Source organism: Anopheles ziemanni, chromosome 2 (genome assembly GCF_943734765.1).
Source record: "Anopheles ziemanni chromosome 2, idAnoZiCoDA_A2_x.2, whole genome shotgun sequence".
Taxonomy (NCBI): domain Eukaryota; kingdom Metazoa; phylum Arthropoda; class Insecta; order Diptera; family Culicidae; genus Anopheles; species Anopheles ziemanni.
This window is the reverse complement of record NC_080705.1, coordinates 32,311,481-32,335,980: the sequence shown is the minus strand read 5'-3', so window position 1 is coordinate 32,335,980 and position 24,500 is coordinate 32,311,481. Positions and strand designations below refer to the sequence as shown.

General features: G+C 49.2%; 2 protein-coding genes across 2 annotated transcripts in view; one reads left to right on the top strand and one right to left on the bottom strand.

Annotated features, from left to right (window-relative positions):
- LOC131281516 (signal-induced proliferation-associated 1-like protein 1) overlaps positions 1–18,952 on the top strand; it is a 57,220-nt gene extending 38,268 nt beyond the window's left edge. The window contains exons 2-3 of the mRNA XM_058310853.1: positions 11,942–17,023; positions 17,090–18,952. Of these exons, the coding sequence (XP_058166836.1) occupies positions 11,942–17,023; positions 17,090–17,647 (5,640 nt within the window). The 3' untranslated portion in view covers positions 17,648–18,952. The remainder of the gene's footprint in view (positions 1–11,941; positions 17,024–17,089) is intronic.
- Positions 18,953–20,126: 1,174 nt separating this feature from the next.
- Positions 20,127–22,342, bottom strand: LOC131293438 (sphingomyelin phosphodiesterase-like). Its single transcript, XM_058321514.1, has 3 exons — positions 22,201–22,342; positions 20,546–21,975; positions 20,127–20,462 (listed from the first exon to the last, which is right to left on the bottom strand). Exons 1-3 carry the CDS (start codon positions 22,340–22,342, stop codon positions 20,127–20,129), a joined length of 1,908 nt encoding a protein of 635 aa, XP_058177497.1.
- Between the last annotated feature and the right edge of the window lie 2,158 nt (positions 22,343–24,500).

The following is a 24,500-nucleotide window of genomic DNA, read 5'->3' as shown; positions in this document are numbered from 1 at the left end:
AATGTACTCTAGAATCGGTATTGACTCGTTGTTCGGAGGAGACTTTTGACATTTACGTGCCGCCCCCGGCAGTAAACACTTGAGCAAACAGAAAAACTCTCCGTATTTGTACACCGCTCGTCAACGGCGTTCATTCATAACCCGAAGAACCTTTCTGAAGATGTCGCTCATGTTTCTCACACCGTTCGTCGGCTTGATTCTATTCCGTTGGTCCCTTTTCTCTTCCGTGTATTTTCGTTGCCGTTGAGAGGAAGAAACAGGTTCTCACCGCCGTGGTCTGTGGGCGTTCCCAGCACCATTAAAGTCAAATAATTTTCGATAAGTCTAATTTAATAAGCTCTTCACGTTCCCTAACGAACCAACGACGCGTTATCCCTTGGACCGAGATAGAGAGAAATCCCACCGTTTGGAAAGCACTCCTCTAGCATCGAGATAGAATTTAACTTAAAATAATGTAATTAAATGATGCCGATATTTGGGTCAGAGCGAAGGAACCAACAAAGCACGAGAGATAAAAGTATTTCTCTGTCCGTTGAGGATGCATCGCAAGGATAAAACAACAGACTCGATAGTGAGATCTCTCCGACCTGCTTTCCCATCCTAATAATCGGCGTCGGTCCGGGCCTGTCCTCGCTTGCCTCACCTGCAGGATCATCATCCGACCTGTTCTTCCGCCGGCGGCCTCGATCGTAAATTATGATCGCATCCCGCCGATCGCCGCCTTCTCGAGAGTTTATTAGATGTAGTTCAAGAACGCGCGCATCAAACATTCTGGCCCTTGGCCCTATTTTATTCTTTTGGTTTAATCTTTTTCCTCCAAACAAATGCTTGAGGATATCGATCGAATGAAAACGATGTGTGTGTGTGTGTTTGTTGGGTTGGGCGAGATAAAATAAGACCAATCATAAAAAAAGAGCCGACCCACGCGACCCATAACAACAGGTCTGCTCGTTCGGGGTTTGTGTGTTGTGATGCAGGTCGCGGATAGACGTGTTTCCGGGTGGAGAAGACCAACCTCAGCTGTGGCTGGGGCTGCTGCTGCCGTTTGGTCCAGGTCAGGAATATCTTACGGCACGCTCTGGTGTCAGTCGTCAGTTGTTCGCCGTGCGATATAAATTATCGCTCCGTTAGTTCTTCCTGCTATGTTCAAATGGTTTGACCTGCGCGGGCAGGATATGGTTGGTCGTCGAATTGGATTTGGTGTTCGAGTGTTATCGCCTACGGCCTACGATTAAGCGAAGACGTAGTGTTAGGTTTCAAAGGTTCGAAAAAAAACGATCACGATGAAATACCGAGGAGGGGATCTAAGCTCTTTGAAGAACGCCACCAACGATCGACCCCAAGATCGTAGATGTTCCGTAATTCTTAGTGATGTTTTGAAGGTGATGTCACACGATAAAACATTGGCAAGTTGATTAGGTTAGGCCTCCGCAATCTGCCCGACACCTTCTCCGAATGAAACGAGGGGCGTCCACTCGCGCCCTGGTTGAGGCAGGACTTTTCGCCGAAGGGTGTGGATAAATTGAATATCTCAATTGAGTTCGATACACCCTGTGAGATCTCTCCAATTGACTGCAATTGACATCAATTTGTTCCAAAGCGGGCTCTGCGCTCCCCGATGGTGGTCTTTAGAAGGCGAAGCAGCTCATCATTATGCAGCATCGGCCGAGAAACGGTTCTAGAAAGCGTGTGCTACTTATCTCTTCGTGAATGAACCGTTCAACGTGGTGATGTCTTAGCGTGGTTCTTTTACCCTTATGGCCAGGAGTGTCTGGCAGTAGTCTGTACGACTTGCAAATTTTATGCCATCACTAAAGCAATGCCTCTGTCATCCGAGTCGTGCATCAAGGTCGGTGGTAAAGTCACGATCATCCGTAGATCCGTCCACCCAATGCATATCACGTACGTTTGATTTGCTGTTCGAGGGCTCGGCTTTAAGTACGAGCTACTGTTTCCGTTTTTCCTGCAAACGTGGTCCATACTTAAACTCTCGTGTAGCTTTTTGATACAGCTGTTTGCTAACGTCATTATCCACGAGACATGAAGAAAACCGCGAAGGAGAGAAAATTGTCATTAAGAAAGCGCGAGCTTACGTTTTACGCAACACATTTAATTTAATTCATCTGTAAAGTTTAAATTCGATTTCGACATACCTTCGCCAAGTAAAAGTTTTCTTTGTTTCTTTTGGGGTGTTGGACCGCAACGATCGTTACGTTTGTGGACTGCCGCCATAAACAATATGACACTCCATCGACACCTAATCACAACTCATCCATCTTCACAGCTCTATAACCATAAAATGAGTCATAATTCAATCACCTCGAAAGTGCGTCGGTGGTGTGCCGGCCCGAGTGAAGAACAAGCCGAAACCTAGAAGAATGAACATCCGAATGATAAACATCCATCAAAACTCAACGCAACGGCGTTCTGGTAGAGATGTTAAACAGCACCCATCATGAGTCGATACGATCGTTTCGGAGTGGCCGTAAATAGCAAATTGGTACCGAGAGATCGTTTGAAAAATGGAAATATAATAGAAGAACGCGAAGGCACACACCCTGCTTCGCCCTCGCACGGGGGCACCAAACAATCGAAAGCCATTCTTTGGAGTACTCGCCGGACATGGCTAGGCGTTTCTATACACCACCCCCGCCAGCCAAGAACCATCGGGGGGATGAAAATCATTTGGAGAGAAAAGCTAGAAACAGAATCGTTAGCATACTCACGTAAAAGGCGACCGTCGTGGCGCGGAGACTCCTCAAAACAATCGACTCATTATGTCGACACTTGGATGAATTATTCAAATTCCTTCGTCACGCGCTCTCGCGCGTTCATCTCTATGGATTCTCCCTCGTGTACGTGTGATGTAGTAGCCATTTTGCCCGCGTCTTGCGTATCATCTTTCTTTTTTTCGTAGTTTTATTTTCTTGTATCATGTTTGCACAGTATTTCACTGTTCGAGCTTCGACGTTCGTCTGTCGTTTCATTTTTCTTTTCGCTGCCTTCCAAGACGTTCGTACCAAGATTGAAACCGAGTCTGATATTTGCATATTCTACGTCCCCACGAGAGAAGAGGGGACGGTGGGGTTAGGGTTAAAAGTTTTTATCCACATTCAGCAAGATTTCTGTTTTCTCAACTTGCGCAATGCAATGCGGTCGTCTGCGTCACCATTGAGAAGGGAAGGAATGTATTCTGGGAAAAGCTAACCGGTAAAAGTTTTGCAAAGTAAAAACCGGTAGAAGAAGAATCACAATGGAATGTTTCTCTCGAGTCGCGACAGTCGGACAAGTCTCGCAGTGGGGAGGAGAAGAAAGTGGAAACAACGGGGCGACAATGACAACCATGCCAATTGACTCCCCGAACCTGATCCGGAGCCACAGTAGTAGGACACTGTATACGCCCTACCGGTTTCTTCCCGGACCGGGGTTATCTACTTCCTTCATCAAATTAAATGACAACCGGTAGGTAGGAAATCCCAACCGAAAAGAACATAACATGCATCGATGCGCTATTGTGCATGCAAGTGTGACAACTTTCTGCAACTGCTCGAGGCCAATCTCCCTAAGAAGGTTCTCTTTGTCACCGTAACGCGCGTATGCATATTCTTCTTCGTCGCGTGCGATCATTCAACCAACTTAATATTGTGTGGAATGTGGCAAAATCGGTGTGCCAGCGATATGTTTCCAGCCGCTGGTGAACAGGTGAAAGAGATTCCAACACAGTTGATGATTTTTATAGCTACCGCCCACACGACAAGGTTAGAGGAAGTAGGTTGACACACAGAGTCGGTGTTTTATAGTCGCTCCGTATGGTTCCGCCGATTTTCCTTATTGAGCAGGGTTTTATTGCGCGAGAGCATATGCTGGGTGGAGGCCAGTGGCTAATAGCGCTGGCCATTCAGTGATATCACACTTTAAGGCTTTTGCACGGGCACTACCGTACGAAGAACCATAACGAACTTCCTCAAGTATGGACCGAAGCGGCTACTACCCTCCAGCAACATGCTTGCCTAATTGTTTCTTAGTCTCTTGTGCTAGAAAAGTCCTGACAGGTGGAGGTTTCTCTCGTGGAGTAACGTAATGGGTGCGGGTATAGGGCTAGGTTTGTGTGTCAGTACCGTTAGCGTGCTTACGGAACGGGGCACATACCACCGCCAAAGCGCCATTGTCGCCAATGTCAATTAACGATCGGAACAAATAGTCAACGCGTCATGTAGAGCGTGTGTGTCTAAGTGTTTGGGTAAGGTGTATATGCTCCTCACCAGTCGGTCAGAACCATTGACAGTCGCAATCAATGGTAGTGAGAAGCATGTGAGGAATGTTTATGATCGTTGCTCTTTTTCTTCTATGAGTTGCAATGCTCTTCTCTTCTTGCTGTTCAGGTTTCACTAGAGACGTACCACCATATAGTGCAGCCTAACGGGGAAGAGTAATGCACCATAACTCTTCCGCATAGTTCGGTGTCAATTTGATGATCGGTATGTTGTGCGAAAGCTGAGCTGTGTTTTGATGTGGAATGTAGATGGAACAAAGAGACTGCTCTATGACTCAAGGCACACTTTTCCTCATCCACTTATTATCCCCCTTCCGTTTTGGATCATGATGCAAAAATTTAGCATAAGAAAGAAAGAAACGGTAGAATTGTTTACAGAGGGTGAACAAATTAAGCAGTTCATCTTGAATAAACACACACGACTCTGTTGTTAATTCCCGCGGGACCTTTTTGCGTCCCTTGGCAATGAAGATCGTTTGCGCGATAATAATGTGTGAACCCCTCCTCTTCCATGCACATGTAGCTGAACACATCTTCCCTCGCATAATGACCCGCACAATTCCAGTGGCAAAACAGATTGCGACGAACAAACTTTCCGACGCGAGATTTTAATGCGTGGCAGTGACTACTGTCGACGGACGAAACCCGACTCTGCTCGCGGAATGCAACACACCCGCCTACTAAGTGAGGTGGAAAGTTCGTTGCCCTAGCAGAGGCTTTTTTTGCAAACAAAAACATGAAGCAAAAGAAATGGTTGGCGCCAGTCCACCGTGTTCGGTCTGGCCTGAGATTCGCATTCTTGGGCTCGGGAGGACACACGGGAAACGAGAGCATAAGGAACACGGTCCGTTTCTTATTGTGACCAACCGTTGGACATGAGTGAGACATCTCAAACGGATTACTCCGTCCCGAAGATCCACGAGCTCTCTGATCTCTGTCCGTATAGCTTCAGGTCTGGACTGACCTCTTTTTTGTTGAATTTCGAGCAATTCATTTACAATCGAAACGATTGTGTGCTCTCGTGCCAAAGAACGTTCCGCCGATGGTGGTGGCGGTTCCGTTCTCCGAGTTTGGCTAACAGATTTCTAATGTGCACACTTTAGATAAACCCCCTTCCCACACCGGTTGTAAAATCGTATAACCGATATTCTTCAGCTTCCTTTTTCGACGCCGAAAGAACGTCGGTTCTGAGGAAACCCTCCTACAACAGCTCCGGAGTTGGTCAATTCGATCCATCCGGGGGTACGCAAAACCACCTGGAAATAAGCGCTTCCAAATGTGGACAGTATAAATACCTTCCGACGCCAGTCGCGAGCGTTGATCAGCTGAAACAAAGACTGAAACTAGGCCACGCTACACGTAAGGGATTTAGCTGTTGACCATTGGAGACCTAAGCCTACTCGAAGGTAACGTCGCACGGTATCAGTCTTTTGAAGACGCGTTCGGACGCGATTCGCTGTGAACTCGTTTCTTTTCACATCATTCAAAGTCAACCGAACGTGGCGCTCCTATAATAAGATTATTCAATTCCCCATCCCGGTATGGTCGAGAGTGAACCGAAGACGGGGAATACTTTGGCACACAAGCGGGGCTTGTAGGCAGCACAACATCGCCATTGCGCATTGCGGCAGTAGTAGACGTAAACCGTACGTCGTAAAATTCTGATGCATCCACCGACACCGAGAGGTCCAAGATGCGTCAACACACCGTTTCCCGCAAGCCGGCCGAGCTGCATATTTATGAAGTGCACAAGTGCCACGATGTGAACACTTCTGCCTCTCCTAGTACCTGCGTTCCCTGCGGACAATCGTATCCAACTACGGTGTGTGCTATCGGGACACATCAAGAAATGTGCAGCGGAAAAGGCAGTGAGCCGTGATGCGTGCTTGACTTGTTTGTGTCGGCTCGTAACTGATACTGCTGCTGCCTCACTTGGTTCCGTCCGGTGGGTTTACGCAGCGGGGGGAGGTGGCGTTCTATTCTTGTGAGAACTGTGCAGCAGCAGAACTGTGCGTCCGGCCCTTCTCCGAGGCATTGCAGTACAAGCCTTTCAACTTGGTGGTGGAGTTCTGATAGGGGTTCCCTCGTCGATATACATCCGTCTCAAGCGTCCGAGAGCGCGAGATATCGGATGGACGAATCAGGCAAACGCTTATGCTATAGTACCATGAGATTCCGGGGAGTTCGGCATGGAGATTTGGGAGCGGGACGAAACCGAACTCACCCCAGCGTGTGAGAATGGAACTCTATTTATTTATTTATACTGATCCGCAGAGTGGAGCGGTGGTGCATACGAGATGTGCATCGTGCGGTGAGATTACTTCATAATATGCATTACACACATTTCTGTTACTTGCCAGCACTTTGCTCCGTTGGTATTACACTGTGTTGCAGTCACTTTGGGATGACGTCTGATGTTGACGGAAACCAGGCTGAACCCGACAGCAGCCTGTACCCCCGAAGATGGAAGTACGATGGATGTCCCCAGTCCCCGCTGTGGTGGTTTGTGTATATCGGTTCCCGGGAGAGGAGTTGCAGTGGATCTTTTTATTTTGGGAACGACCGTCGTCGACATCCCACGGATCACTCTGTGGTGATGCCCATCGCGTCGGATTGATGCTGATCTCGGAGGCGGCTCCGGGGAGGAAAACAATATTATCATATCACAAATTGCCTCGCATCGTAGACGCGAACGACCACCCGTAGCTTTTCTCTCGGTACCACCGGGCGCGCTTCTTATCTTCTGTTTTCTGAACCTCCTAGCACTCTGATACCTACCGGACTCCAGGTTGGGTTTCTGTTTAGATTCGATGCCCGGGTTATGTGACCGTACCGCGTCGCACGTTCTCTCGTTACACAATACTTGCAATTGTAGCACAATTTGTTTATTAGCCTTTTTAAGCTCTTGACTGTGTTGTCGTCGTCAAGTCGATCGAGGAAGGAAGAGGCGATAGTGTGATAACTTCCTCGCCACTCAATTCATGGCCCCACTTGACGGGGGAGATTGATGGTCAGCACTTTTATAAGACACGTTTGATCGTTCGCCAGTCCTGTCCTGTTAGTCAATGGGGATATGGTAAACACGTTCCTTCCTTATTTCGTGCTCCATTCATAATGCCAGCCGTTCAATTTTGGCTGCACTTTGGACTGTGTGTGGTTCCGGAGTTCTTATGAAAAGGAAATATTACACTTTGTTGTGGACAGTTATCCGAGGAGGCTCAACTCAACTAAGAGATAACGGGAAAGAATAATCCGCTTTTGCGTTTTAGATCGTTATAATAAAAATTGTAAACCGCCTGCTTGCAGTGAACGATTGGTTGAAAATAAATCTCGCTAAAAAGAAACTTGAAAGAATAATTCTCATCCATTGTTCGTCATGTAACATAAATAAGAGATCAACCAGCATTCCTGCGAATGAATCCAACCGATTATAGGTACAAGTTAATAAATGTAACTGACCTCACGGCTTCCTATACCCATATTGGTCGAAGCGACGTTCCTCATCGTCCACCGCCACCATCTTATCCTTCGTAAATTGAAATCATATGCCGTGTGTTAGTGCATAAAAACATGGTCATCAACATCTTGCGCCATATCCGTGTCCCTCTCGGTGTACGTTATGGAGGTTTCCCGTTGCGAGGCTCTGCTACCATAAGCGGCTCGTAATTGTTTTCCGATATTGTTGCTACCTTATATACGCACATTGGCCTTAGGCGATGCACAAGCAGGTTATTGTCGAACGGGATGTTGCATACGCACCGGTGCACGAAAAGGGTAATGTTGTAAGAGTTGCCACCTTTGGCTGTAAGAAAAGCCTGCTGTTGGCCCTAAGTACCGCACCGGTTGTGCTGTCTAAGTACGAAATGGAACTTCCACACGTTTGAGGCTTTTCGTTATCGAATGAGGGGAATTTTCCGTCAAAGAAAATATAGACGAGCATCGTTTCTTGATACAGTTCCCGCGAGAATAAACAGACGTATGCTGCTGCGAGACCGGTTCGTCAAGCCGCTTTGTCATCACCTCATCGCACATTAGTGCCTAGTATCTCCCCTCCTCAAAACCGCTGCTGGCACAACCTGCGGCATCAACCTATCTTCACCCCGTTCTTCGAGGAAGCGGACGGCGGGACCGGGTTTATGATGGTTTGTTTACGTTTTTTTGTTCTCTTCTTCCTGGTGCTTCTCGCGTGGCTTCACGATCGGAGTTGATGGTAGCAAAGATGGTACTACAGCATGCAATTGTGCATCGTGCAGATGCATCGAAACCCGGCCGCAAGCTCTCCCGGTAAAGGAAGACCGGTTTGGATCCCGAGACCGGTTGATGAAACGGGCACTAGTCTGGGTCGCGGCAGTAAATTTCCTTCCCGAACGCCTCCGCGCCGCATCATCGCAACAAAATACTCTTATTAAGAAGAAAGTACCGGGCTCCTTACACACCTTCCTTTTTGTAGACTTTTCTCTCGGTACGGACGGGTTGCAGTAAAGGGAGGCTTTCTTCACCCAAACACACACACAAATAGATATGCCCAGCTAACGTGTTTTGGCGCGGAGGTTTTCGTCGTTGTTTACGCGCGCGACGTAAACACGTTTTCCTACTTTCGTTGACTTTTGCGTTCGCGCTCCACCACCAGCACCACCTCCTCGTGGGGTTCTACGTTTTTTTTCTGGTACAAGAAATACCCACCGACTGCACTGCAGAACATGAACCGCGGGGAAACGTGTGCTCTGTCGTCTCAACCCCACCTTGGTCTTCTAGGGACGGGGAGTGGTGATCGCTTCGGTTTGGTTGTTTGTTGGCACAAAGTTTAAGGTCTTTGTTTGCTTGTCCATAGACCCGTTTGCAGCGTCAAATAGAAAACTGAAGAGAGAGAGAGGGAGAAGAGTTAGAGGTGGTGACGCAAGGAGCAATGCAAGTCTAGGAAGTCAGCGAAGCCAACGGGATCACGATCGACCGACGGCGTTGCTGCAAGTCTTGGTTGGACAGGGAGTAAAAAACACAAAACCCCCGTTACCCGTTTGCAACATCGCAGACAGCGCAGACACCTTCGATCAAGAGGTCCCTCTTCTCATTAGTTGCGTTTAAATCGCAAGACCTCAAGAGGGTGAGGTCAATATTGCCAACCGATCGAACATCTATTCGAACATTGATTGACACAAATAGAGTGTATTGATTTCTCACTTTAAATAAAAAAAAACACAATACCACTGGACACGCCGAAGGTGTATGCTGGGTTTTTAATGGTCCAGTTACATCAATCCATCCAGTCCGACAGTTTTACTTGCGCATCGTTGGCTTTGGCGCGAAGCCTTGAAAACAAAACGGACTATCCAAACCAATGAAACCGCGCTACGATCGACAGTTTAATTGGCGCGAAGACGTCCACAGAAGACACCGAAAACATTGGACGACTAATTCAGTGCAGGAAACACAATCCTTCCGAACGCAAAGTTTCTTTTTAAAAGGCGGTGCACAATTATACTCCTTGTAGAAGGTTCCTCGATCCAGGTCGTTCCACTAAGGTTGATCGGTCGGCAAAGGGGAAAGCATCGTAAATATCCCAGACAGCGCATCAAATCGATCTCTGGCTCGAGTCGCTCTGCGGTGGAGGTTTGGTTATTGCCTACCTTTTCCTTCGGGGATGAAGCGGAGGGATTGGCTTCCTTCGGGCACGATCAGGCGGTGGGTTGATGCAGCTGTGCTGCATTGACGAATCGGAGGATCACACAAATCTTCCGACAACTCGTTCTCTATGCCTTCCGCCACGGAGTACTATTCTCGTCGCAGAAGACGAACGACGATCATCATCGATAGGTCTGGCATTATGTCTGAATGCACAAGAATCGTTCTGATGGGGGATGAAATAAAGAGAAATAGAAAATTCATCTTAGCGTGGCCCCATCATGGCGTCCAATTGCAGCTTGTTTCTTTTTTGTTTCTATATTCTTTTACGACGTTCAATTTTTAGGCTACCAAACTCTAAACTCCGTCGTGTTTTCTTTCCCTTAGCTTGTGCAAGTCTGTTGTGCCGAAGCGAAAAGGTATAGGTTTTATAATCACCTCCTACAAAATCCTCATGATTGATGCTCATTCTGATTTCGGACAGGAAGAGCACGCCGCAGCCGGTCCTGCTGGTGCTGGTCCTTCGAAGCTCAACGCTTCATTAGGGCTGAATGGGACGTCTGAAATGAAGTGTTAATGCGCTATAAAATTAGATTAGATTGAATGCAACCATCGAGTGACGGGGTCTGTCCACGGGCCACGGGTTTTTGGGGTATCGTCTACAGATACATACACACCATGGTCGGTCGTCCCGTGTTTGACGTTCGTCACCGTTCGGAACGCCGGGTTGAACCGGGAGAATGAATGGGTGTTTCTTGAAGTTGGTAGGTTTCTCCATCGAACGTGTAAATTGTACCATCATATCCGGCTGCTATCGCGGCCCAGTTCCATGTCACGAAAAGGTTATTATGCTATGGAGGATACTTCCGGGTGCTGCGTACAAGTGCACTCCGAGAAGACCCTCATTTGTAGGTGGTATCGTATTAAAAAGAAAACGGATTTTTAAATACGCTTTTAGCTACCCATAATGATATAATCATGACGAACATAATGAACCTGTATGTCTGTATGTGGGCTCGATGAGGCCAGAGTTCATCTTCACGAGGGGCACACACTTTCTCTTGAAACTTGCTTGTCGCGATTTGTGACGTGTGATTTACAGTGGATGCCTTTTGGAGAGCAGAGACTCTGGCAGGACAGTCAGTGATGAACGATGGAAATACTTTAACTTCGATTAGTTTCACCTTTAACTTGGCGCTGAGTAGTGCCCTGAATGACGCATCCATCCGGTGGGCAGTTCCGGAAATTAACCGAACTTACCTTCAAAAACTGATTCAGTTCATTTGCCGGCAGAGTGCCGGGCTACAGGATTTTTTGTTCGCTTGCCTCATATTTTGGTATAAAGAATAACATCCGCTAAGGTCTTCCACCAAAACCCGTTCCGTGTTTTGAGGGCACTGGTTGAGAGATGCTCCAGCAACCCGGAATCCGGGTCATACTTTTACCCTCTTCGCGATGCAGTCGACGAACCGGCGATCCCGTTTTGGGTGACGGGATGAACCGAAAAACGGTGGAAGGGACTCCCGCATCCGTTCAATGAAGTACTTTAATAAAGAACCTGAATGGTTCCAGAGCGACCAATACGATCGATGATGCTTACGAAAGTAGATGAGAAAAAAAGGTGTTCGTGTAACAACGAAGGTGGTAGAAGCAAATTGAGGCCGCGCGGGGCCAATGGGAAAGACAATTGCCAATAATTAGGCCGCTGGATTAAATTTGAAAGCATCCATCGGAGGAGGGAACATTTACTTCAACCCCGGTGCGGGCATTTTTGGTTGTTTCCGGACAGTTTGGGATGCTGACACTGACCGTGGCATCACATGGAGATCGCGGCGTTTACTTAAGAGAAAAGGAATTTTTTGAGGGTACCCTATTCTGCCCAACATGATCTCATTTTGATTTTATGATCGTCGCTTGGTGATGCTCCTTTTGATTTGTAGTTTAATGTAGATCCGTAATGGGATCTAAAGCCGGCGATGCCAACCCTTGGCGGACTGATTTTCCTCTATTCTAATCGTGTTTTGTTTCCTTTTGATCTTCCATCCGCAGGACTCTAGCAATGGGATGATAAACGTGACGGAGGTTGGAGGACCACCACCTCACATGAACGGCGGACCTGTTACTGTCCTTCCCCAGATGATGCCAACGCCGATCATTGCCGGTGCCGGCATTGCAATGATGGGACACCCACAGCAGCAGCAACAACAACAACAACAACAACAGCAGGGACAACCGCCACAACAACGCCATGTTGGTGGTGGTGGGCCACATCAACTGCCTCCCTCGGGTATGCATCATCCTCATCCACCCGGTGCAATAGTGTCCCATCCTCCGGGAGCACCATTAGTGGCGGCCGTAGGAGGAGGAGGACCGGGTGTGCCACCCCAGGCACGTCCATCGGCTCGCGAACGCGCGATGCACGCCGTTGAGTACTACAAAAGCAACGTCCGCAGGGCGCGGGTCGATGCCGGGCTCGCTCGAAACTCGCTCCACGAACGTTACTCGTACGTGCAGCGGCAGATGGTCGCAATGGGAAATGGCGGCGGTGGAATCGTACCGACCAAACTGTCCCCACACAGCCACACCGACCATCTGTACCGGAGCAATTCGAGCTTGGAGCTGATCCACGATCATGGAAGCGCCGGGCAGGATCATCTGCATCCGGGTGGGACGAATCTCCGCCGAGAGTACGGCAGCCACGGCTCGATCGATGTGATATCGTCCGATCGTCACGCGCATCATCATCACCACCATGGAGGCCAGGGTGGAGCGGGTCCCGTTTCGGCGGCAACAACCGGCGAGAACTTCCTCACCATGCTCCAGGAGTACCAACCGTTCGGGTTGGATGCTTCCTCGCTGCTGTACTCGCTGAACAAACACCACGGCCACAGTCATCACACGGGTGGAGGAGGAGCGGTGGGTGTGAACGGGAATGGTGTCACTTCCGGTACCGCCAGTGGAGCAGAGGACGCCGTCGATCGGGGTGGAAATGCGAGTCCAAAGTTGCGCAATAAGTTTCACCGTCTGTGGGGCTCGAGTGCTAATGCCGGCGGTGGAAGCAGCAGCAACGGTTCATCGAACGGTTCGAGCAAACAGTCCCGCCAATCGGCCTCGGCGGCAACCGCGGCGGCTACCAATGGCGTTTCACCTGCGGCGGCCTCGTTGGATGATAGTCAGTTGTGTATGGCGTTGAATGTGAGCGCCAGCTCCACAACGACCACCGTTTCATCGGCGGACATTGAGGAGCGCCAACGGAGGCGTGCCTTTGCTCACTTCGATTGCCGCTCGTTGACGGCGAACCTGGGGTATGCGGCGAAGCTGCGAGGTTTCTTGCTCGAGCGGCGACGCAACACGACGACCGGTGCGTCGGCGGCGGCCACGTATGGGACGCGCTCGTCCACCCCGGACGGGGAAAGCGTGGACGAGGATTACGGTGACGGGCAGCAGAACGAACTGTTGGAGAATTGTCCTTTCTTCAGGAACGAAATCGGTGGTGAGGAGGAGCGTGAGGTGAGCTTGACGAGAATGGCAGGGTCGGGAGCGACAACAGCATCGTCGGCGGCGTTACCACCCGGTCAACGAAGGGCGATCCATCGTCCGGCACTTGCGTACGGTGTATCCGTGCTGGAGTGTGGCGCCAACGATACGCTGTGGAAGGGCTACACTTGCCCGTATCAGAAAGGACCCCGACCGATCGAACAGATCGACAACGGGGCGCTCTACTACCGGCAGTACTTCTTCGGCCAGGAGCATCAGAACTGGTTCGGTATGGACGAGCATCTGGGCCCGGTCGCGATCTCGATCAAGCGCGAAAAACTCAACCCAAACCCAACGCAAACGCTCGCCCTGCACGGCTCGGATGTGGCCCCGACGACCACGCACTCGAACGAGCAGTACCTGTACCGGCTGATCGTGCGCACCTCGGAGCTGCTGACGCTGCGCGGTTCGGTCATCGAGGACTCGATACCGAACGCGCGCGGTACCGGCAAGCACGTCAATACCAAAGAAATTCTCGAGTACGTGGCGCCAGAAGTACAAATCAACTGCCTCCGGCTGGCGGTCGGTACGCCCCAGTGCGAGCAGCAGCTGCTCAAGCTCGACGAGCAGGGCCTCACGAACAAGTACAAGGTGGGCATTCTGTACTGTCGGGCTGGGCAGGCGTCCGAGGAGGATATGTACAACAACGAGGAGGCTGGGCCGGCGTTCAACGAGTTTCTCGACACGATCGGCAAGCGCGTCCGGCTGAAGGGCTTCGAGCACTACAAGGCGGGCCTGGACAACAAGACCGACTCGACCGGGACGCACTCGCTGTACGCGTCGCACCAGGACTGCGAGATCATGTTCCACGTGTCGACGATGCTGCCCTTCACGCCGAACAACCGGCAGCAGCTACTGCGCAAGCGTCACATCGGCAACGACATCGTGACGATCGTGTTCCAGGAACCCGGTGCGGCCCCCTTCACGCCGAAAAACATCCGGAGCCAGTTCCAGCACGTGTTTATTATTGTTCGCGCGGTCAACCCCTGTTCCGAGCACACTCAGTACCGGGTAGCCGTGTCTCGCTCGAAGGATGTACCGGTGTTTGGACCGCCGGTACGTGCCGGTTCGCACTACCCAAGGGGCAAGCAGTTTGCCGAGTTTCTCCTGTCGAAGGTAATCAACGCGGAAAATGCGGCCCATCGATCGGTGAAGTTTGCGATGATGGCTATTCGGACGCGCCAGGAGTACCTTAAAGACCTGGCCACTAACTACAGCACGGCGACTGTGGTCGACACCGGACAACGATTCTCGATCTTCCCGAGCAAAAAACGGGAGCGCACGAGTAAACCGCGCTTCTCCGGTGATCTGTCCCAGCGGGGAGCGTTCTGTTGGCAAGTGGTCCTGCACGACAGTGGCCAATCGACACAGGTCGACTGCTTCCTTGGCATCTCGGCGGAAACGTTCGTACTGATCGAAGAGTGTACCCGACAGATAATCTTCGTGACACCGTGCAAGGCAATCCTCGGTTGGTCGACGAGTCAGAACTCATTGCGGGTGTACTACCATCAAGGCGAGTGCGTGACGTTAAACATGCGCGATACGGGCGACCGAGACGAGCAGCTGGAGGTGATCGAGCGGCTACGGGCGGTGACGAATGGATGCGGTGCGCTCGAGCTGAGCCTACGCCGGAATCCGATGGGTCAGCTTGGGTTCCACGTGCAACCGGACGGCGTTGTGACGCAGGTGGAAATCTCTGGCCAGGCGTGGGCGGCCGGGCTGAGGCAAGGCTACCGATTGGTGGAGATTTGCAAGGTGGCGGTGGCGACCCTGTCGCACGATCAGATGGTGGATCTACTGAAGACCTCGGCGCAGGTGACGGTAACGGTGATCGAGTCGTTTGCCGACTTTACGCCTCGGCGTGGATGCACACTGCAAAACTGTCGCTTCAATTCGATGAACTACGAAAGCGAGTATGACAGCATGCTGGTGGAAGGTGGTGGCGGAAAGAATGGTAGCGGTGGTGTCGGCGGAAGTGGTAGCAGTAAGAAGGTGCTACCCGGGGGACAGCTTCAATCATCGGCAAGCCACCGACGTCGATACGAGCGGAATTTTTCTCCACCACGATCGAGCAATAGCTCGGGATACGGAACTGGTAGCAGCAGTCGTTCTTTTACGGCGCCCGTGGTAAACCCTGGTGCTGGCAGTGGCCAACCTGTTACCCCCGTCGCTTCCGGCGGTGGTGTCGAACAGCAGCAGCAGCAGCAGCGTTACGCGACGGACATGGGGATGGGCACGTTAACCTCTTCTTCAAGTGGACATTCGTCGAACGATGAACGTTGGTACGATGTGCTGGATCCGCCCCAGGAAGCGTCTTCAATGATGGCTCCACCACCGCCACCATCGGATCCCGCCGGTAACTACCATCATCCAAAGTTGACCGCTTCGAGCAACTCTCTACCATTGGCGGGTTCTACTCCGAGGCCACTATCCCTTCACAACGAAGTTCGAAATACATCACACCAGGCGAACGGATCGGCCGCAGGTCGATCGGATACATCGGCCAACATTGCTCTGCTGAAGCGGCTGATTATTGCTGATGCAATGGGAAACGGTACCGATGGAGGATCAATGGCACACCAACAACAACACCAACAACAGCAGCAGCATCAATCGATGGGTCCGCCAGGAAATGGCCACCCAGAACCCCTGTACAGTAGTTCGCTAAAGAACCTCTCCAACCACCATCTGAGTGCGACGGAGGAGGAAGATCTCTCTCGACACAATTCACCACAGCTGCGGCGATCGGCCACCACGACGAACATTTACGGGATCAACGGCAAGAAGGCTCCCACCTCGGGAAGTAGTGCATCTAGTAGTCGAAACAATAGCCCACGACCGAACGCGAACGGGGAAACGAAGCTGCGAAGTGGAGCCTTGAAAGGTGGCCAGCATCATCCGCAGCGAAACAGCGTCAACTATACGGGCAGCACGCTGCAGGAGGATTTGATGAAGCTGATCAACCCGGACTACATTGCAAACGATGACAACTTTAACGCCGGCGGTATGGAGCGCATGCAGAAGGGTCATCATAACAGTCACAGTTTGGGCAACATCGCCGCCAGCTTGGGCGGTGGACTGAAACCGATTCCCCAGAAGAGTCGCTCACGGGAAGCAATGAATCATCTCGGTTCGAATCAGCAACTATCGGGAGCTGGCGGTGGTGGTGGTGCCGGACTGAAGCTTGCCAATGGTGGCATAAATGGAGGAGGTTCCAGCAGCCCTGCCAGCAACGGTAGCAACAGTAACGGTGGTGGTGGGATGGCATCGGGTGAAGAGGATGTAATCTTCACCACGGCTCGCCCAGCAACTGTGATCTCGTCGACGACATCGAATAGCTCCAGTCCGGCCAGTGAGCTTCTAATGGGGAAGCACCATCTCAACGAGGATCACCTGAAAATGTCCCCGAGTCGGAAGCAACAATCTCCATATACTAACGGTGGTGGTATACTGAAGAACGGTGTGCCATCACCAGCCCAGAATGGAACGGCGACGAATGGTGGCGGCAGTGGTGGTGGGAAAATTCCGCTACCCGATATGAAGGAGATGGACTGGAGCAGTTTAGTCGATACGGCAACCAAAGCAATGACACAGGTAGGAGATAACATGCTCCTCTCTTACAAATAACAACATAGCTAACGTTACCCATTTTTGTTTTAGTTTTCCGAAACCGTGGCCAAATCGCAACATCCCGGAAGTAACGTTTACTACGACGACATCAGTCAAGTGTTGAACGGGGTCCATCATCATCAACAGCAGCAGCAGCAGCAACAGCAGCAACAGCAAGCGCAACAGATGCAACAACATCAAACTCAACAGCTACAGCAGATGGCTCCGGGTGCGACGAACGGCGGTGGTATCCCGAACGGAGTTGCTTCCGGTAGCAGCATCAGTGGGACGGGCAGCAGCATCGGAAGCGGTGCTGATCTTTCCTCCACCCCCAGCTCTGCTTCGCCCGTGTCAACAGGCAGTAGCAGTGCTCAGCATCAGGTCCTAATGGCCCTCCAGAACAGCTCCAGCCTACCGGAACTGCAAAGCCAAGTGAGCCAACTGTCGGACCGGGTGCTGCGCGAACAGCGGCGCCGTCGATCGCTCGAACACGCCGTCCGGCGACTGACGGAGGAAAATCGGCGCCTGCAGGACGAAAGCCAGGCGGCCGTGCAGCAACTGAGACGGTTTACCGAGTGGTTCTTCCAGACTATTGACCGTCAATCCTGAGCGAACGATGGAGAAGAAAAAACACACACTATAAGAGTATCTTCCAAAGCGTGATGATCTTATTGGAAACGAAAATTTCCTTCCGTTTTTTTGCATATGAATGACCAAAAATTATGTACGCAGCAATAATATGCAAGCGCCAGCCACGCAAAAACACACACAGGCATAAGCACTGCACTCTACAAGTTTACACCTACGAGAGGTTATTTAGGACGATTAGGATTTAGGGGAGAGCACCAGTATAAAAGTTAAACATTGATATACACACACACACGTTTACTACCGTTTTTTGCTAATATAACTCTTATAGTACGATTGTAATCGAACTGTTTATATCGACATTTATACCCGTTCCCTTTTGTGACGCGAGGTGAACGTAGCTGCTTGAGTATTGTGTCTTTTTGCCGACGATTTTTTAACACGGACAAAGACTCAAAGGGTCGCGCGAGCAAATTTACACACAATTTATACACTACGACGACGATGATGATGGCAAACACCAATTTAACTCTAGCATGTAGCGATATACAAAACACACGCAGGATGCGGATTTAAAGCAATTAGAATATCGCCTACGTTTTTCACGATAAAAGAGCGGGCGTACGCGTTAAAGACAAATAATATGCCAAAAATGCCTCTTCTTCAATACGTTACTTCTCTGTATGTTTCATTGTGTAGCTGTGTAGGGATGCGGTGTGTTATGAACTTTAATTTATAACTTTTTCCTTTCGCCTGTGCCGCGCCACGATTTCGGCATGCCCAACAACTAGGGACACGGTCTCTGGACAATTGAGTTGAAAGTGGGGCGAAAATGTGGCCTGAGAAAGAATTCCAGTGCTTGTATCATTTCTTTTTCTTACCCTGTTCGAGGTTTTGTAGTGTTACGGATAAAATTGTAAGAATTACTTTGTAAGACAAACGAGAAAGCACCAAACCTTTTGAAAGCCCACGCGCTTACGTGGCCAATTCTGTATTATTATTATTATTATAACTATTATACATCTACTCATCGTTCCTTTCCTTTTCAATGTTACTCACGTAAGCCTCGGTTAACGACGAAGGTACTGAAAGCGCAGAATTTATTTCCGTCTTGTAATCAAAAAGTTCAGCTTCCGAATCGAAATAGGAAGGAAGGTAAAATGTGACACGCGAAAGGCGGACGTAGTGGATAGGAATCCTGTTTGCATCTCTTAATTTATGGGTAAACCAACAGCATGACTTACGACGCTATTAAATGTTCTTGTTATAATCAGTAGGCGATAAGCAATAAACACTTGCTGGATCTTTGAAGCAAAATAAAATAAAACGTTACAAAATAGTAAAGCGAATTAAAGTTTCATAATTTCACATTAATATGTTGCGTGTAAGTATCACACATATTTATAAAAACGAAGAATTTCAAATGAGTTGTACGAGGTTCGAACACCGACCGCAGAGTGGCGTTGTTTGTTGCTAGTCTTGTACGATTGGTATACAATTTTCACTGGGTAAGCCACACGGCATGTCAATTTAAGAAATGTCAAAACGCAATGTTTTGATGTGATACTCGTGCTTTGCATTTCGGTACGGTTTTAATATTTCGGTAAAATATAGTTTAAGGAAGTGTTTAATCGGGCTCCAAATATTGTATTGCTATTGCAACCGTGTGAGGAAGTGTAGAAACTTAATTTGTGTGTGGTTTCGGACACTATACAGCGATTGCAGCCACAGTTAGTTTTCTCAGCTTGCTTTTGCGGCGTGTGGACTGTGCTAGTGCGGTGCAAAGATTGCGTCGACAGCACCAACTATTGTTGTGATGAAGAATCAACGTTAAATCTCCCGCTTTTGAACTTCCGTTTGGAAATCAAACCATATTTTCAGGATTTTAAATTCACTCGTGGTAAGTGATCGTATTTGTCTTTGTTTAATTCCATGTTATTTGTCATCTTTAGATACATATTTGTTTCTTTTGAATGTTTCAAATTTTATTTTGTTCTGTATATTTCGAAACGTACAATCTTTTGTAAACTAAACGAATTTGGAATTGATAATGTTTCAATTCACCGCGGAGTTGACGGAAAAAAGCCTACGTTCTTTTCTACTATAAACAAACTTCTTCGTCAAAAATCATTGTCATAGCTAAAATAAACATTTTGAACGTTATCAGCAGTTGATCAAATTGATAACTTTTGATTCGCTCAATCAAATACTTTCTACATGGGGTGCAGAAAAATGAAATCATTCACCTTGTCCTTATCATTGCCAGGGTGATGTGACATAATAGATTGTTCGGTAACCAACTTGCGCTTCCCCATTTGATAAAATTAAACATTATCGTTATCCCGTCCAGAACAAGGTTGCGCGAGAAACATTGTCTCGAAGATCGGAAAAGTGCACCGATGGGTTATTTTTACAATATTTTTTTGTATTTAACTCTTCTTTGTACGTTTATAAAACGCATAAATGTGTTATGACGTAAAGTTTGTTCGGGAAGTTGTGCTCATTCAAACATATCGGAAAGCTCCTGGCACTTCCGGTCGTCACCGGACTCATTGGTGACGATCTCGCAGAGATGGTTCAGCAGACAGGTGTCGCTGCATCCGTTTGCCAGTGACGCATCGGCCAGCTTCACTTTGAACTCCCAATAGCGGCGCAGATCTTCCCGTCCGATGGGGGTGGCCAGCCGCTGGATCAGTTCATCCATTCCGGCCGGGCTGAGATCGGACACACCGAACTCTTCCGGGAACGAGTACATCCGGAACCAGTCCGGGCGCTCGTCCGGCGTCAAATTGGCTTCGGTCAGGTTGTACGCGTACGATTCGAAGTCGGTCACTTCCTGCGGGTGCGAAAATTAAGATCAAAGATTATTCAACCGTTTCGATTGTTTTTCGTTTGCCATGGCGACGCTTGAAAGCTTACATAAGTCTCAGGATTGACGTAGTACACGACGTAGTTGGGATTGACGTTCGTGTGGGCCGTTCCACTGCCACCGTTCCATGCAACACCCACGGCAAACTCCGGCTGCTCAGCGCCGTAGAACACGTTGAACTCATCCTTGTGCGTGTGTCCGTGGAACTGACCGCTGACGGTATCCCGGAAACGCTCCAGAATCCGGCGGTACTCCCGTTGCCACACGCTGAAACAATCGGACGAGATGGGAAGATGGGCCAGGATGTGAACCTTTTCTCCGGCCCTTTCCGCCTGCAGGAGAACGTCATGAAGCCACTGGAGCTGCGTTACCAGTGCATCGGGCTGGTAAAGGATCCACCAGTTGAACGTGTAGCAATCGTTGTTGTTGAGCGCCACAACACGGAACCCGGGTCGCACCAAGGCGGTGTAGTAACCCCCGAGACGGATTGTTTGTGCCGTTGCCCGTGGCAACCAATGGCTCCAGAGATCCGCCGACAGATGGTACAACCAGTTGGTGGAGAAATCGTTGCGTCCAATGTCACCAAGGGCGTACACGTTCGTGGGGTGTGCCTCATGATTGCCGAGAATGTTGTACACCGGCGTGTCCGGGAACGCTTCACGCAGCTTATCAATGACCTGCGCGATCGAACGTACATTATACCCGATCGACGTTTCCCAGATGCCGTGATCGATAATGTCCCCAGTGTGGTAGACAAAGTCCGCATCGGAATGATCCTCCACTACTCGATCAATCAGATCCTCCACCGCGTTCCAAGGTGTATCACATGCCCGATAGTCTCCCCAATGGCCCGCAGCGGCAGCTGGATCCTCGGGGATACCCTGCGACTCACGGCAACAGGCTGGCGCACCACAGTCCGCATTGTATCCGGTGCGATAGTTTGGATCATAGTGCAGGTCAGTCAGCTGCACGATCTTCAGATCGTTCGGGCCACGCTGGGGCGTTCCCGACTTGGAGGCGGTCACCGGGGTACCGTTCGGGTCAATGTCTACAGCCCAATCGCTGAACACTGGGTCATCCAGAATGCAAGCGTCCGACTGGAACACCACGGCACAGAGCGAACCGGAAGACAACTGCGGCCGGTTGTCCACGATGTACAGTAGCGGGTCAATGTTTAGCTCTATCAACCCGCGGCAAATGTGTTCCTCCTGAACGTTTAGCAACGTGCACAGCTCGACGGTGGTATTGTACATCTCCTCACGAGACGCCCCTCCACGACGGAGCTCCAAAACGGATCCACCGAACCCACGGCAGATTCCACAGAAGGCTCCCTCGCGTGCCGTAGGCAGTTCGCGTAACTCTGGCGCCCGCTCGTGCGTTCCAATGCGGGACGAGGCGATTATCTCGCGAAACCGTGGCGACATCACGCCCTCATGTTTCCAGCGACGGAATTCCCGGGACACTTCAGCTTCGAATTCAACTGGGAAGGAGAAGAAAAACAAGGAGAGTATCATAGACGTTGCACTGACATGGTACGATCCTGCGTCATGGATTGTTGATTACAAGGAGACACGATAAGATTAACGGATAGCTTACACCCGCAATAAAACTTGTGGGGGGTCTACATGTGCGTAGATTCGTGGAACTAACTACGCGCCGTACGTGTTTTAAGTTACTATCCCACACTTTCTGTTTGAAAGCTTACCGTAAAACTTCTGTAACTTCTGCACCGTCTGCTTGTATCCCTTTGGTCGCAGACGATCGGCTATGGTTGGAGCGGGTTGCAACAAGGCAACGACCGCTACCAGCGCCACCAACAGAGCAAACGATGCTCCAACTTTCTTCATGTTAGAAACCTGACACCACCTCGGGGAACCGTTTCGCGACGGTTGCAAAAATCACTATAACATGCCATCGCACCTGGACGGTGGCTTTTATAGAGACCAGATAAGAGCAAGCCCACGACGGCGGGAGTCCATAAACAACCCTACACCATCTTCCCGTATCATATCTGGAACGTGGTGGACTGGACTTGATTAGATGTCGGTCGAGTCCTACCCTACCGGGCAACGTGATAGCGAATCGAACGAGAAATCACTTCAAGTGTCTCCGAAGTAGCGACGGTCGCCAATGATACGATCAGCATCAGACCGTGTTGTGGAGTTCTTCTGAAGCACGAGATCGGAGCGAGGGGTAGAGACGGATTGTAAGTTATCGTTCCCTTGCTTCCTCTTGCAAGATAAGGTTCGCTTGGTCTTCTTCACCACGAGGCGCTCACGGGCGTTTTCGCAAGCCTCCTTGTGACCGATTAGTCTCGCAGGTGAATCTAGGCCGATCATGCGGAACTGAAGATTTCGTGGGTGGCGGTACTCGCCACTGGCACCCTTGCTTGGTCCCGTTTCGGGCAAGTGCAGTTCAATGATCGAGGGGTGTGGTCGACCGGGACACAGTGGGAAGATCCGAAACCAATCCATTAATATAGCTTAATACATAGGAAATGTATGATCTTCTTTTGGTAGTCAGTAGACAACCGGTGCTGTAGGACTGGATTCTAAGTTGAGTTATTCTCTGCAAAAGGTGATGTTTTACATTAATTGTTTAAAAAACTCTTCTGCTTCTCAGCGTAATTACCGTCTTTGTTTTGGGCCGCTTCTATACCCGCAAGGAACGTTCTTGAAATGTGTAGGTCTTTTGAAGCTTGAAGTATTTTAGTAGGTTACTTCGAAAATGAATGGCACGACTCTCGTCATTGCTATTGAACTACTCTACTAAATGATCACAATCTTCTTCCTTCTGGTGTCGGACTATTTCTCAACCTCTTTTACAATTCCTATCTTTCTTCAGTAGGATTAGGTGTTAAATTTTTGTGTTTCGTAAAACACTCTCGATTGTAATCAAACAACCATGTTATGCTTGGGACTACTTTGCCCGTTTTTTTGCAGCCAATTTTTTCAAATTTATTTCATTTTAAAATCCTTGGTGAAAGCCTCCTTTGATGTCGATCTGTTTTATACGACTATAAAGTTTTTTTGCACAACAGTTTCTGTTCTAAACCCACTAAAATGCAAGCCGGTATAAGATTTTCCTTGAAAAGCTCTTCAACGCTTGACTTCCGCTGTTCTTTTTCCGTTGGTTATGTGGCTTCGAAAGGATTTTCTTTTCACTGTGGTCATCATTGATAACGGCCATCGAATACTACTGCACTTTCAGTTTTCCTTTTCGGAAAGAAGCTAATAAGGGTTGTATGTTTTTTTTTTTAGTTTCGTTTCCTTCTTGTTACTAGTGAACCCAAGTCAACATGGCGTAGTTCGTTATCAATTTCCAAACGAACCAACTTTAAATGACCGGTCGAACAAGTGCTGTTTTTTGTCGGGGAAAATAAACTTTTTTTCTTCAAAAAGTTGTCAATATCAAGACTATCACGATTTCTTGCAGGAATGCAGAATGAAAGGATGCATTTACAAACTGTTCGAGCGAGAAAGATGCCAGAGTAGAATTTTTTCTTTTTTACATACGAACGACAACGTTAAGTCCTTCCTCCATCTTCCATTAGCCAACACTTTAACCAGCTCCCCGGTTCCATTTATAATTTATTTCGTTCCCTTTCGTGCCACCAGTTGCTGGTACGGTTTGCAACCCGAAGGAACACCTTTACCTTGAAGCCACATGAAACGTGCAGTTATTCTCATCGAATCAATAGCGTTTCGGGTGGAAAGGAAGATTAAATATGCATCGTTTGGTATCATCATCATCATCCTCATCATCATCCTTTCCATCGTCTTCCATGGAAGGAAAATACGGAAAACCACCAGTGGTTTTCTATCGTACTCCCACCAGCCCCTCCCGTGCCGGATTGTGTCCCTCCCCACTCACATCGATTCTTCCCGTTTTATTTTACGACGTAACCTGATTTCCTGTATCTTTGTGCTACCTTTCGTTTTTTCTCCACACCCGATCCTGTGAAGCGAGTACTTTACATCCTTTTCGCATATCAATAGATCAAAC